The sequence below is a fragment of the Notothenia rossii genome (assembly GCF_949606895.1).
Source record: "Notothenia rossii genome assembly, chromosome: 9".
Lineage (NCBI taxonomy): Eukaryota > Metazoa > Chordata > Actinopteri > Perciformes > Nototheniidae > Notothenia > Notothenia rossii.
Genome location: NC_136907.1, coordinates 72914357 through 72926243, shown reverse-complemented (window position 1 = coordinate 72926243; position 11887 = coordinate 72914357). Strand labels below are relative to the sequence as shown.

The 11887-nt window shown below is 41.3% G+C and overlaps 2 protein-coding genes across 3 annotated transcripts in view; one reads left to right on the top strand and one right to left on the bottom strand.

The window, feature by feature from the left end:
• Nucleotides 1-1023: 1023 nt before the first annotated feature.
• On the top strand, nt 1024-5326 carry LOC307020706 (uncharacterized protein). Of its 2 annotated transcripts, none has more exons than XM_079652238.1 (5): nt 1024-1273; nt 1392-1614; nt 1691-1800; nt 2548-2632; nt 2715-5326. In XM_079652238.1, the coding sequence occupies exons 2-5, from the start codon at nt 1401-1403 to the stop codon at nt 3626-3628; spliced, it is 1323 nt and encodes a 440-aa protein (XP_079508364.1). In that variant the 5' UTR covers nt 1024-1273; nt 1392-1400; the 3' UTR covers nt 3629-5326. The 2 variants fall into 2 exon arrangements, with proteins under 2 accessions (XP_079508364.1, XP_079508363.1); XM_079652237.1 differs by having other exon boundaries at nt 1025-1273; nt 1389-1614.
• A 195-nt stretch (nt 5327-5521) lies between these two features.
• Nucleotides 5522-11887, bottom strand: part of tesk2 (testis associated actin remodelling kinase 2) — a 36821-nt gene continuing 30455 nt past the window's right edge. The window contains exons 11-12 of the mRNA XM_079648945.1: nt 10335-10915; nt 5522-8109 (exon numbers count right to left, since the gene is read on the bottom strand). Coding sequence (XP_079505071.1) covers nt 7799-8109; nt 10335-10915 — 892 coding nt within the window. The 3' untranslated portion in view covers nt 5522-7798. The remainder of the gene's footprint in view (nt 8110-10334; nt 10916-11887) is intronic.

The window sequence follows — 11887 nt, the reverse complement described above, 5'->3', positions numbered from 1 at the left end:
GATAAGTGCCCTATTAGTGTACTTGCTGTTTTTTTTTAGAACCGGGCATTTTAATCTTATTATGGCTTACAACTAATGTATGCTTTATTAGTAGGTTAATTAGTTGTTCGCCATTAATTGTAACAAATACACCCCTTATTACATTAGAATGTTACTTGTTAGACGCTTTTATCCAAAGCGTTTTACATACTCAATACTGTGGGCAATTTGGGGTGAAGTGTCTTGCCCAGGGACACAACGACATGCTGACTGCAATGGGGTTTGAACCTGTGACCACCTGGTCAGAACACCAACGCCCTAGTCCACTGCGCCACACGCCTCACACACCCTTATAAGGCTGAATCACTAGTAACTGGTAGAGTAAACCATTATGATTTCTTTCGCTCTTTATCGTTGTATAAGCTTATTGTTGATAATGGGCATTTTATGGTATTAATTTAATTGTATTTGTATGGTAATACATTTGAATGTTTTATGTATTTTTATTGTCTTTTGCTGTATCTTATCTTGTTTTTGTTTTATTTCTATTTGTATTCCACACACTATCTTGTCTTCTCATTTTGCTGTAACTCCATCATATACAATGTTGTTGTTTGTTTTTCATCTGTAAACCCCACTGAGACAAACGTGTTTTGTGATATTGGGCTATACAAATAAAGTTTGATGTTTGAATACATGGCTTCAATGTATTGAAGGTGATGTCAAGTTACGGGAATTATACTCAATGATTGAGAACTATCGTAGGTAAAATTGTTGTATGATTAAAATGTTTAAAATATATTGTTTAATTAGCAACTTTGACATAGTTGCAAATATATTTAGTCACCTGAATTCATCGATTAAACGTGAGTTCCAGTTTCAGCCGCTGGAGTCAAAGTGCACATGTTGTCCAATATTTACGGTATACAGCAAGTGACGATCAGGTGACGTTGCTACGGTAACCTCGTTTTGTATTCCAGTACGTCCCTAAGTGGTGGAAATCACTACAAAATAACACGTTAAAAAAGCATAAACATGATTTTTCTTGTGTCAATTGCATATAATAGTAGATGTGGAAGTGTTAAGTATAAAAAGATGAATGATTATGTGTGCAACTAAAGCAGAAAGGGAGTGACACCGCCCATGCGAACCGTGGGGGGATTAAAAACAAGGGACTCTCTCCCTAACAACATCCGCATAAGAAATATACACAAAGCTACAGTGTGTTTCCCACTGCTTTGTAAAGCGATTTGTACACATTCATTCTATTTCTGAGTGATATCTACATCTCCAGGTGAGCTTATTTATTTTATTTCTGACTAAGAAACGATTTGTACACATTAATTATATTGCTGAGTGACATACTGGTATCTAAAGGTGAGCTTATTTATTTATTTATTTTCACTAAGAAGCTGCAAAACATGGAGCACGGCGGCTTCCAGAGCCAGCTGCTGTCCGTCCTGGAGGTCCTGTCCCAGGCGGCCGTGGCGGAGATGGACCGGCGGGTGGAGGACGGCTGCGCGGTGCTGCGGCTGGAGGTGAGCCGCAGCCGGAGGGACATCGAGCTGCTGAAGAGGAGGAGTGAGGGCATGGAGGCCGAGCTGAGGAGGACCAGGGCGAGAGCCAGAAGGAAAGGTGAGGGTAGTTACACTCCCAGGTGTTCAGTTGTTATCTGTAGTTTGTGCTTTTAACATGTATTCTTCTTCCTCAGTGTTTTATCCTCCAGCAGCTGAGAGATTCTCCCCTGTTGTTAAAGTAGTGTTGAACAGAGAGAGACAGAACACAGACTGGGAGGCTGAGGTTCAAAGTCCAAACCAGCAGGTATGAACAATGCAAAGTGTTACATTTATTGTTTATGAATCTGCTCTTATGGTCAATCAAGTGATCATCAATCCCAGTAATTGATAATATGCCTCCAACAGTCTCACAGGGCCAAATGTTATGTTTAAATTGCTTGTTTTTTCTGGCCAATATATTATATATTGGAAGAAGTTTTATTATTTGGACTTGGTAAATGACTTAAAGGTGGGGTAGGTAAGTTTGAGAAACCGGCTCGAGATACATTTTTTGTTATATACCATGGAATGCTCTTAACATCCCGATAGCAATGAATATCTTAAGTGCTTTGACAAAACATCCATAAAAAAATGTCATCTGTGGAAGCCGTGGCGCTGTAAAAAGCACGACCAATCATCTGAGCCGGCCTGGCTAAAATAACTGGATGGCCTACCTGCCTGTCAGCCTTCCATCTGTGCACAAACTTATCTCGTGCCCTCATTGGTCATGTGCGCGTTCGTGTGTGTTGGAGGAGGGGCTCTGTAAGGAAGTGGCAGATTTGTTCCGGCTTGTGTATTTTCAAATTCTAGCGTACTCGAGCTGGTTTCTCCAAAATTACCTACCCCACCTTTAAACAATGAATTGATAATCAAGAGAGTCTTGACCAATTTATTAGCCCAGGAGACATTTCTTTGGTCTTTCTCCAAATAACTACAAAGCATTTAATTTTAAGGATTGTTCAATTGACTTGATGTATGAGGTGTTAACTAACAGTGTACTAATGTACCGTAGAGCCTGGTGTTGCCGTGTGTAGACGTAGAGCCGGCTGATAAACCCATCCTGATCAAAGATGAGAGTGCAGAGGAGGACAACCTGAGTGAGTTCAAACACTTCCTTACTTGCCAACTTTATACATTTAGAAATGTATTTAACATTCTTTAACATCCATCCATCCTTAGTCTCCGAAGTGGAGCAGCCTCCATTTCTCCACGCCTCCGAACATCCCCACGTTGACAGCTATGCAGAGCGTTATCACTCCTCTGAGAGTCCAGCAGACTCCGGACTTCTGGTTTCTGTAATAGACGGATACGACGCTTTCCCAGAGCAGCAGCTGAGCACAGAACAAACTGAAGTCGAGCTCGTAGTGAAACAAGAGGAACAACCCGACGAGAACGAGGCTCCTCTTGAATCAGCCCACATCTTTGAGGCAGAGGAAGGAGACGGACAGCTGTGGTCGACCAATCTGTGCAGAGACGATGTTGGTCCGAGCTTCTCGTACGCTGAGCATCAGTTTGAGACGAATCCCTCTGTGTTCCCGTCTGCATTGGAAGACATGGGGCCTCAAATTCACTCTGTAGGGAAATCCCATCCAGTTACAGTGAACGCAGCACGAGTGAAAAGACGAGCAAGGACGTTTGGGTGTAAGAGAGCACAACAAGATGAAGGACACTTATCTCACAATAACACCATGGATCAGTGTTTAATTCCTCAGCAATCGCAGCATCAGTTCAGAGACTCGGCCCAAAACGAGGATGTGACGCCTCCGAGCACAACGTCTTCTTTCCGCAGTAACTTCGGCCTGGCGAGGAGGATCAGGACGCCCTGGAGGACGGGCATCGGAGAGAAGAGGTACAGCTGCACGTTCTGCAACAAGATCTTCATGAGGTTCAGTCAGTTGAAGGAGCACCTGAGGAGCCACACGGGGGAGAAGCCCTTCAGCTGCGTGCAGTGCGGACGCAGCTTCACGAAGCAGTGCAACCTGATCCGGCACGCCGTGGTGCACAGCGGGGAGAAACCCTTCCACTGCGCGCTGTGCGGGAAGAGCTTCACGCAGCGCTCCAGCCTCAAGTCGCATCAGAAGACGGCACACTGATGATAATAACACTAATAATAATAGATTACATTTCTAAGCGCCTGTCAAGGGACCCAAGGCCACTTTACATGGTGAACAAACAAACAAACAAAAGGGGCAAATAATAAAGTAAGAAATTAAATTTTTTATTATTTTTTTATTTTAACTAATGCTGTTGATATATTTTAAGGGTGTCCATTATCATCTGGCCGGGGACAACAGCTGGAAATGAGCCATGTTGGCTGAAGCTGCCCCATTTACTGTTCTTTGTGAGAGTTGATCGATGGGGACTGTCCACGACACTATACACAAATAAACTACAATGACATAAATAGCAGTAGGAGTGGAAGCAGGGGGACTGCGATGGGTTAGGGGTCAAACACTGAGATCACAGGGGGGGATTTTATAAATCCTGTGTTCAGTTACTTCCATGTTTCTTTAAACATCTTGAACCTGGATCTTGGGGATTCGTTAGATAAAAAAGTTTGTTTATTTGTTCTACATTGCTTTGTTTATAAACTGTTTTTTATTCTTTGTCATTTTTGATACAAGAAACTAGTCTGGAATCATCATTTGATAACCAAGCGAGAAGTTCTGTATTTAAGATTCAAAGGTTTATCGTCATGTCATATACACAGTTACGGTAATTATGTGATGTATGGAAAACTTAGATCGCAAGTTCCTCAACAGTGCAATTACAAGACATAAAATGGAAACATTTGGTCTACCTACGCTGTAAAATGTATTATCTCTTCGATTTACACATGGTCTGTCCGTCCTGGGAGAGGGATCCCTCCTCTGTTGCTCTCCCTGAGGTTTCTCCCATGTTCCCCTTTAAACTGGGGGTTCTCTCTGGAAGTGTTTCCTTGTACGATGTGAGGGTCTAAGGACAGAGGGTGTCATATTGTCATACTGATATTCTGTACAAACTGTGAAGTCCACTGAGACAAATGTAACATTTGTGATATTGGGCTATATAAATAAACATTGATTGATTGAAATAGTGTAAGCTCAGGTGTTGAATAGTCTTATGGCCTGTGGGATGAGCTGTCCCTCAGTCTGGTGGTCTTCATATGGTCCAAAGTTTAACAAAAAATCATAACCAGGTTTAATTTAAGTCACTTCTTCTTTTTCAAGTTATTTCCTAACAATCCAGACATTAGCGTCCATTTGTTGTTATTGGACTCTTTAACTTCACATGTAGGGGCGGTGGTGGTGAAGTGCTACCGAGGTGTCTCCACTGCTCTCCGGGCGCCGTACCTAATGGCAGCCCACTGCTCCTAACACTAGGATGGGTCAAATGCAGAGAAACTGTTTTGTTACATAGACCTGAACTACGTGATGACAATAAGTTGAATCTTCAATGGTGCGATCTATCACAATGAACACTGAGTCTGTTTTTAAGTATTCACTCGGTACCTCCTAACTTAAATATCTGCAAAAGATGTCGGTCAAAGATTGATTCCGCTGCCTGAAACTGGAGGGAAGATACAAATGAACGTTAATCACAGTTAATGGTAAGAAATATTATATCCGATTTGTAGAAAATGCCTCAGAACCTCTGGTATGGTCTATTAAATGTGAATCTCCATATTTAGAAAGGCTCAGTTAAATAAGCACTGAAGGAATGCTATCATCATGTTGGTCTTGGACTACAATATTAACACTGCTAATATTTTTGTAACAAAAGACATCTTGTGTATAAAAATCTTTGGAAAAGCACCAAGTGTCATCTTGTCCCATTATTGTAAGAGTGCTTTGTTTGACATGTTGGGTTGTTAAGACATACATGTGGATATACTTAATAAGAAAAAGCAAATATAAACACTTCAATTGGAAGTAACTTGAAGTTATTTGACAATAAGGAAGTCACGTGGTTAGGTGTGTCCATGTTAAACCAAACCTAAACCGACCGAAGATCTTAAGAAATCGTTTTTATTTATTTTTTAAGCTGCGTTGAAGAATCGAACGAGACACACAGACAAAGAAAACTCAGAGCAGTTGTTGTTATTCGATCAGCAAAGACATTTCAATCTGTATTTATCAAGGCAGGTAACACAAACTTTTTACACAAATATACAAAGGTAAGACATTAAAAATGTTTTCTCATAAATATCAAATTAGATCCTTTATACTGTAATACAGTGTCATAGAAAGTTACATTGGTTGCATAGAAAAGTAGTGACAAGTAGTTCAGAGGAGATCGCTGTACAAGTGCATTTAGATCCTATTGAAGACAAGATCAGCAGAACGTAACGAGAACATGTTCAACAAATATAGATTTATAACCGTCATTAGATTACACGCTGAAGACCAATGAGACCGAGTGAGGACAGGAAAGCCTATCTGAGATATTCACTGGAGTGGGTTTAATAACACAGATTGAACCGATGGTCAACAACATTAGAGTGTGTCAACATCTGGAAGAGGTGCACGCTTCAGATTGGAAATGGGCTTCAATTAGAAAAATACACATTTCATTTTAGGTCAAATATTGCCACTAGAACTGACGTACCATCTTTCAGGTTGAAACGTAAACAGGTGCATTTACTTAGTACTAATCATTTGTGATGAAAGACACATTTTAGATACTAAATACTATTAGGTTTTTGCTCACAACAAAGTGGAAAACTTGACACCAGAAACACCTGAATGGGCTTTTTACTTTGAATTCAAATATGATTAATCCAACCCGAGCTGTATTCTGTGAGGCTGAGTCATCTGCTTTATTTTAAAATAGTATGACGGAAGTCTCTTGAGTTTTTAGGAAGGACATTCTCAGTTTGTTCTTGTTTCTTTGAGATAAAAAGAAGGGATTAAACCCGATGGCGTGTGTGTGATTTCACGTAACTCTTGCCAATAGAGCAATAAAACATTTAGTCTTTAAACTGAATTCAACAACATGACATTTTGACCCCTCATGTATGAGGGAGGACATATTGAAGCGTCCGAAAGCCTCTCCTCGTCCATCTGTCTGTCTTATAACACTGTTTTAGGACACGTTTAATTATAAGTTTCATCCAAGATTGAATTTCCATCTCTAATAAGTACCTACTTTCTGTACGTTGGGACGATGTAGCTTAAAGGGAAAAACAACATTAAGGGGTAATAACAGTATGAGGGCAAATTGAATTTGAAAACATTTCCTGAAGCTAGTTGCTTTTAAAATGACGTCCTTGATGGTGACCTTGGAGACTGTACAGTATTTAATTGATAGTACAAATAAGTCCTTTATACGCACAGCACTCTGAAATCTGAATATCAGGAGATACGGGAAGCTCTCGCTCGCTCGCTCGCTCTCTCTCTCTCGCTCTCTCTCTCTCTCTCTCTCTCTCTCTCTGTGTGCGGTCAGCTGCCGAAATCACCAGATAATCTCAAGTAGCAGCAAGAGATTTACGACCAAACGACAAACTGTGAGTGCTCTGCTTTGACTGATAAATATTGTTTGATTCAGTTTCTGTGCCAAAAAGGACGACTCCAGTATGTCATCAAACTAAGACCGTCTCCTCTTCAAATCCATCATCTGTCCCGTGAGTGTTGTTTCTCAGTCACTCGGTTATTATAACTCACCTTGAATTCTCTTATTATAATCCGCCCACTGTCTCAGAAGAATATGGGATAAACATTTGTATCTAGAACACAGGAGGAAACATGTTTTAAACACTCACAACACAAGGGATCTCCAAAGCCCCTCGTCAGACACGAGACACCTAATACAAGAAACCTTTAGAGGACGAAAAATCATCTCACAATATTAAATATAAACAACCTTTTTCAAAAAAATAATCTCTATGCCGAGCGTCCATTGTGCTGATGAAAGCTTTTTCTTTGTGCTAAATGGAGACTCCTCCCCTCACACCTGGGTGATGGGGGAGTTTTATTATAACAGGTGTGTTTGATTTACTCCGTGAGACGAGTGAGTGCACTTGAAAGGTGAAAATCGTGCTTTTTCGTTTCTATTATTTGTCTTGAAATGTGTCGGATGTTTCAGTCTACTGCCTCCATGTCCTCCATCCAGGGGTATCCACCACACCCTTCCCAGCACCTCCACCCTCTGTGTGTGTGTGTGTGTGTGTGTGTGTGTGTGTGTGTGTGTGTGTGTGTGTGTGTGTGTGTGTGTGTGTGTGTGTGTGTGTGTGTGTGTGTGTGTGTGTGTGTGTGTGTGTGTGTGTGTGTGGATTTACATGTGTGTTACAGGGGGCAGGTGTTTCCCCCCCCCTCCTCCTCCAGGCTGCAGGAGCAGTCCATGGCTTCTCCACTGTTTCTGTCACTGCTGGGGACCATCGGAGACCAGCTCTCCCCCAACTCTTTCCCTTCCTCTTCGTCCGCCTTCCTCTCCGCCTCTTCCTCTTTCTCCTCTTCCTCTTCCTCCTCCTCCCCTCCTATCTGCCTGCAGTAAGGTGGGATCTCGACCACGACGTATTTCTTTGCCCAGCTAGTCAGCGCTGCCTTCTGCCGGACTTCATTTCCCATCAGGCCTGCGTCAGACCTGAAGTTGATTGCTAAAAGGGAAGAAATACAGAACGAGAAAAAAGGGAAAGAGAAAAGAGAGAAAGGGAACAATCATTATCTAATGATGTCAAAGTTCATGAAACAGCTTCCCACTTGTACCAACTGCCAAACAAATGACCATCAAAATCGGATGCATTGTATAAGGATCTCTGTCGCTCAAAGAAAGCCATTCTTATATTTAAGCTCGTCAAAAAGGTCCAGTTTGAATGTATGGACATTAATGAATGGTCCAGTAGCTGTGTGTGTGGAGGGGCTGGGCAGGGTCTTCAGTTAACTGACCCATTTAAAGTTGTATTGTCTTCTAGGGATGCATACCGGTATCACCGAAATACCGGTTACTGGTGGCTACGGTATACCGTACCGAAATCAGATCCGGTTTCGATACTTTAAAAAAAAAAATAATAATAATAATTTTAATTTTAAAAGTGAGTCCGTGGCCCGTGATGGCGGGTGTTATAAATTAGATTGCATAATCGTTTTTCTTCATATTTTATGTATTTGTTCATTGTTTGTTCAATACTAGAAAGGTAAAAGTCTCACAAATGAACTGTGATGGGATTTGTTTTCTCTCACCACCATTGAAGGCAAATGTTGATTTTAAAGATGAGATTTGTTTGTTTGTGCAATGCCGAGATCTCATGACCTTTATTCTGTTATTTATTTGTTCTCTAGTCGAATCTCAGGTTTAACATTAATTATAACGGTGCTATAACGGTCTGTTTGCATTGACAAGATGTGCTATTCACGCGGCACACCTGACCCCTTTAAATTGTGGGTTTTCTCTGGAAGTTTTCCCTTGTACGATGTGAGGGTCTAAGGACAGAGGGGGTCGTACTGTCATACTGATATTCTGTACAAACTGTGAAGTCCACTGAGACAAATGTAACATTTGTGATATTGGGCTATAAATAAACATTGATTGATTGATTGATTGATTGATGGCGGGTGTTATAAAAGATATTCCATAATCGTTTTTTTCTTCATATTTTTCATTGTTTGTTCATTACTAAAAGGTCCAAGAAGTCCCTCAATTGAATTTCATATTCATTTGACATGTTAACTATATCGTAAAGCGCTTCATGGGAGTAATTGTGAGATGATACATTTTCAAAGTATCACGGTATCGGTTGAGTATCGGTATCGTTCAGTGCTATCGTAAAAAAGTCAACGATATGCATCCCAGGGCGTTACCCGAATATTCGTTCGTTGGCCAACTATTCGGGTTTCAATTTCATTATTCGGATATTCCTTTTTTTATTTTTTTCAATTTAAAAAAAAAAAAAATCTTCTAAATGTACGCTATTAATAAAGGCGAATTGCCATATTCTTATACTATATTTATACTTTTGAATTGCACTGTTAAAATGGGGAAATATATACAATCTCAGCCTGTGCTCCTGACATCGCGCTCACTCACAGTCACTAACGCAAACGGCACGCTTCACCTCGCTTCACCCACAAAATGCCGAAGACTTCAGCTGTGTGGGACCATTTTAAATTGGACGACGGTAAGAAGAATATGTGCCAAATATGCGATAAGAAACTGGCCTACCACGGTGGCACAACAACTCTGAAAAGTCACCTGGATGCTGTAAGTAGTAGCCTAGCTTAGCTTAGCTGTTGTCAAGTTGCCATGAGGAAGCTGCTTTATCCGCCGTTTAAACAGTAACGTTACACATGATAAAAACGTGCACTTACTTTGCTTGGAAAATAGTTGCAAGCAAGCTACCGAATTGTTTTTTTATATTAGTTTTTTTTATTTTATCCGAATAGTTAAAATATAGGAGTAATGTGGGAACATCTGGGGCTAAGGCAATGGCATAAAGTTGAGTAGCTCAGCCTAATAATAACTTGTGCAACGCATCCCAGCCATCAACATCCTCAACAATACAGCAGACCCTACAGTTGCCCTACAGAGCACACATTTAATTTTAATGTTTGCGAGTACTGAGACAATAAATAAATATAAATCGTAATAGTATGCTCTTTCTGCGCTTCTGCTTAACAGCGTGTTGTCAGGTGTCTCAGATTCGGAGCGTGTTATGAAACCTTTTTTTTGAAAATTATTTTTATAAAAAAAAAATACAAATCTCTCCGCACCGAATATTCGCTGCTGATTACTATCGAATATCCGGAGCCCGAATAATGGTATTCGGGACAGCCCTAATCTTTTTTTTTAATGTAAAAATGAATAACGCAGATGGAGAGCGCTCACCTGGCGGCTGGCTGGAGGAACAGGTGACGGAGCCGTTGTTGTTGGAGCTGACGGCGGCTGCGAGGTGCTGGAAGACATCCGAGCGGGGCAGCTGGGGGGAGACGGGCACCGAGTGGCACTGCCTGCCTGGGAGCTGCTGCCAGTAATAGGACGTCCCCTGAGTGGCCCCCCCAGGTCCATTAGCAGACGGCGGGTCACTGAACACACTCCCCGGGGGCGAGTGCAGGTCGAACACCAGGTCAAACACGGACTTGCTGGGAACGTCGTAGAACTTGATCTTCCCCCCGCACAGGTCCTCGCGGGCGGTGAACGGGTTGATCTTGCGAGCTTTCGAGGCCCGCTGGGGGGCGGGGGGGTTGTAGGAAGGGTCCTGGACGTTCACTTTTCTCCCCGGTTTGCAGGAGAAAATGTCGGACTGGCTGCGGCTGAGCCAGATGTTTCTTCGGGGGCGGGGGGACTTCTGAGGGATTTTATCATCCTGGAAGCCCAGGGGGTTCAGGCGCTTGAAGCCCTGGATCTTCTCACCTGGAGAGGGGAGACAGGCACGTTTCAATAATATAACATTTGTAAAAAATGATAAACTGTATTTTTATTCGACTGTAGAGTAATTCATTGTAATCTCTTTTTTTATTCTTATCTTAATCTATTCCTGGTTTACTTATCTCCACATTTACTTGAACATTGGTCACTATTTCATTTCTATGAATTTTTTTGTATTGCAATATTTTTTATTGTTTTACATCTTATATAAATGTATGTTGCATTGTTGGAGGAGGCTGGGACTTAAGACTGTCATTGGCAAAACTAAACGGTAGCTATTGTGCACATGACAATGAAGCCTTTGAATGTTGAATCTGTTTTAGTGCTCCAAAGGTAAAATAGAGAATCGAATGTAACCACTAGGTGTCAGTGCAGGCTGCATCCTTCGTGCACAGACTGTAGTCCCAAAGTTTCCAAAGGCACTGGATGAGATTGTGTTATGCAGAAAGATCCTCCTTAGGTTGGATCTTAATATTCTCATAAATTCTAAATATAATTTTAAATAGTGTATTGAAAGGAAGGAAATTAATATGATTGAAAGAAAGATTTTTTTTTAAATGCATGATGCCATTGTTATAAAAAAAGAAAAATAGTAATGTGAAAAAGTGCAAAGTGGACAGATATAACGAAACAAGCTAACCAGGAACAACTTTGTATTTACTATCTTCCTCTTCAATCTCAAAGCCCTGTTGCACTTCCACGTGCATCTCATTTGTGTCAGGAGTATTTGAATTATTTTTCGTGACTCATGAGGAAATGACCAAAAATGTAATCCACCAGCATATTTGGCTAAAAGGTTGTGATGCAAATAGATATTTCCCAATGAGAGAGAAAACCTGGTTTTCAGGAAACACTGATTATTATCAGGTAAACGGAACAAAGGAGAAGTCGCTCTGACAATCGAGTGCGAGCTGTCAGATTCAGGCCGTGTTTACACACATTATAAACTACGTTAGAGATGTTCACTAGGGGGGCTCCGATCAGGGGTTTTGGGGCAGATCACCGGAATCAGA

What these genes read in the sequence shown, in the direction of transcription:
- LOC307020706 (XM_079652238.1), top strand. Translation starts at nt 1,401, where the DNA reads ATGGAGCACGGCGGCTTCCAGAGCCAGCTGCTGTCCGTCCTGGAGGTC. An exon ending in GGCGAGAGCCAGAAGGAAAG is followed by an intron (nt 1,615 to 1,690) that starts GTGAGGGTAGTT and finishes CTTCTTCCTCAG; the next exon opens with TGTTTTATCCTCCAGCAGCT. An exon ending in TGCAGAGGAGGACAACCTGA is followed by an intron (nt 2,633 to 2,714) that starts GTGAGTTCAAAC and finishes ATCCATCCTTAG; the next exon opens with TCTCCGAAGTGGAGCAGCCT.